General features: G+C 40.1%; 1 protein-coding gene across 1 annotated transcript; it reads left to right on the plus strand.

Moving 5' to 3' along the window:
• Positions 1–1857: 1857 nt before the first annotated feature.
• On the plus strand, positions 1858–2457 carry LOC139191496 (uncharacterized). The gene has a single exon (XM_070812382.1). It carries the CDS (start codon positions 1858–1860, stop codon positions 2455–2457), a length of 600 nt encoding a protein of 199 aa, XP_070668483.1.
• The last annotated feature ends 213 nt before the right edge of the window (positions 2458–2670 follow it).

Raw genomic sequence — 2670 nt, forward strand, 5'->3', positions numbered from 1 at the left:
GTGACCTTGGAGTAGTGGGATTGCAAGATGCACCCCCCAAGGGGCCGGCCTCCTAGAGAGAAAATGGAGAGACAAGTTCTCACCAATTTTCTCTAAAAGAAACCCTAATGAATAAAAGGCTATAAAGTCATATTTATACCTTTATTCATTTGAGTGGCAAACTTGTAATTAAAGCAAGTTCACTACCCTTCCTCTAAATGGCCGGCCATGGGGTGTTGTTTGGGCTTTTGGGTCTTAGTGAATCATTATTCATTAAGTTGTCATACAACTTAAGTCAATGGGCTTGACGTTCGAAGCCCATTGGGCCTTAAGGTCCAAAACCTATCCCGAGGTCTTCAACGAACTTATTCGTTTGATTAATTAACATATTAATTAATCCTTGCCATAAATTAATGATTAAACCATTTAATCATTCTTACTCATCTCCATTGTTTCTTCAATCTCCACCTTACACGGTGTGCGATCCATTAGGTTCCTTTTAGCGAGGCAGTGGGCGATTAAAACCATTTTAAATCGATTGTGAATTGAAACTTACTTTCAATTCTCCCTTTAGTGATTACACACGTTTAGGGCTTCCACAAACCATGAGTGACACCTTGCAGCATATCATGGTTACCCAAGCTAATCAGAAGAGGTAGAGAAAACCTATTCAGTTTGGGATTACAAATGCAATACGGTCTTTCTCTAATCTAATACTCCTGACCACATTGTTTGGTTTGATAGTTTATTTATTCATGTCTACTATCCAATGTGATTCGTGTGCTTATATGATTTCCTTGAATGTGATTTAGAACGACTTTTCTAAATCTCATTCATACTCTGGCCAGAGATTCTAAATCATATCGTAGAGCATTCTCCTTCAAACAGTTTGAAGGTTAGAGATCCCTTGTTGCGCATTCACTTGCCTCCATGGCTAAGTGGCTTAACCCCAACGATGCCGTGGACACCCCGATGGGGTGACTTTGACATAATCAAAGATCAAGGACTTAACCACAAGACAACTGTGATGCCTCAGGTCAAAGGACTAATTTGCATTATCCCAAACATGAGTTCTCATGTGACATGAGTATGAGAACTCTTCGTTGATCACGTTCAGTGAACTCATTCTCTACTGAGCACCTACGTACTTGTCTTGATGTCACACACACCAATGACTCGAGACTAGTCACTCTCCCTAAGAGAAGACATAGCACGTACCGATCTTGATGGACTGTCAATGCCCAATTGGCAATCCTATGATCAGGAACATTTAGGATATGTCTACGAAAGAATGGTCTCATGAATCTAACTTCATTAGATTACATTCTTCCAATCACATATTCCTTGGACTTTATCGTTTAAGCATATAACATTTATATGAGACGGCTCAAACAATAATCTTTGCCCTTTATAGTTAAACTAGATTAGTTTAACATGTAAAATGTCCGTAAAGTATCATCATATGATTGTCTTTAGGGCACATTTCCAACAACGCTAGGAGCTTTCATTGAAATCTCCCGGATTCCATCTTGAGGGATATGGAATTTGCCAAAAATAGTGGGTGGTGTCATTCAGTTTAAAGACCCGAATCGTTTGACTTAATCAACAATCAAACTAATTTATTTTATTGTTATGTATTTAGATATGGTTGGAAGCACACTTGCAAAGATACTCGACAAGCATTGCCTTGAGGGGCACAATTTGCAATCTTGGTATCGTAATGTCAAGATTCTCCTAACCTTGGAGAAAATTGTTTATGTACTAGACAAGGCTCTACCTCACATACCTCTTGGCCCTGAGGCCACTGAGGATGAACGTGCTAAGTATGACAAGCACGTTGAGGATGATACACAAGCCAAGTGCTATCTGTTGGCCTCCATGAATGAGGAGTTACAGAGACAGCATGAGGGTATGGACAGTGCATCCTCCATCATACTCCATCTTATGAAGTTATATAGTGAAGGGACGCACAACCGTCACTTCAGCACTGTCAGTGAACTTGTGAATACCAAAATGGTTAAGGGAGCCCCAGTACATCAACATGTACTGAAGATGATTGGACTCATTGAACAATTGGAGAACCTAGGTACTCTACTTGATGGGGAATTGGCCGACGACTTCATCTTGGCTTCTCTTTCTGATTCGTTCTCACAGTTTGTTATGAACTACAATATGAACAAGATGGATAACACTCTCTCTGAGTTACTAAACATGTTAGTAACTGCAGAGAAGACTATGAAGAAAGAGAACGTTGTGGGGACTGCTGCAGTAGGCTACAACAAGCCGTCCACTTCCAAAGCTAAGCCGAAAGGCAAAGGCAAAGGAAAGGAGAAGAAGTCACCCACTCCTAAGGCACAAGGAGGAGTGAAGAAAAAGAAGGCAAAGGAGCCCAAGGGGACTTGCCACCACTGTGGAAAAGACGGGCATTGGAAGAGGAATTGCAGGTTATACCTAGCATCTCTGAAGGACAAGCCATAAGGTATGGCTTTTGTTCTTATCTTCAATTCTAATTGTTAGATCTTCTAATCTTTATATTTGATATAAAATGCTAATCACTTATGAAATTGTATGTAGGTGATGGAGCCAAGTAGAAGATGGACGAGCAAAGAAAAGAATGGAATGAAGGGTTCGGCCATTATTTTTTTGCTAACTACTTAGGAAGTTTGTTAGGCACATTAAAGATAGTCTTTA

This window comes from Malus domestica, chromosome 02, assembly GCF_042453785.1.
Source record: "Malus domestica chromosome 02, GDT2T_hap1".
Lineage (NCBI taxonomy): Eukaryota > Viridiplantae > Streptophyta > Magnoliopsida > Rosales > Rosaceae > Malus > Malus domestica.

Coding starts and splice junctions, on each gene's coding strand:
- LOC139191496 (XM_070812382.1), top strand. CDS start 1,858: ATGAATGAGGAGTTACAGAGACAGCATGAGGGTATGGACAGTGCATCC.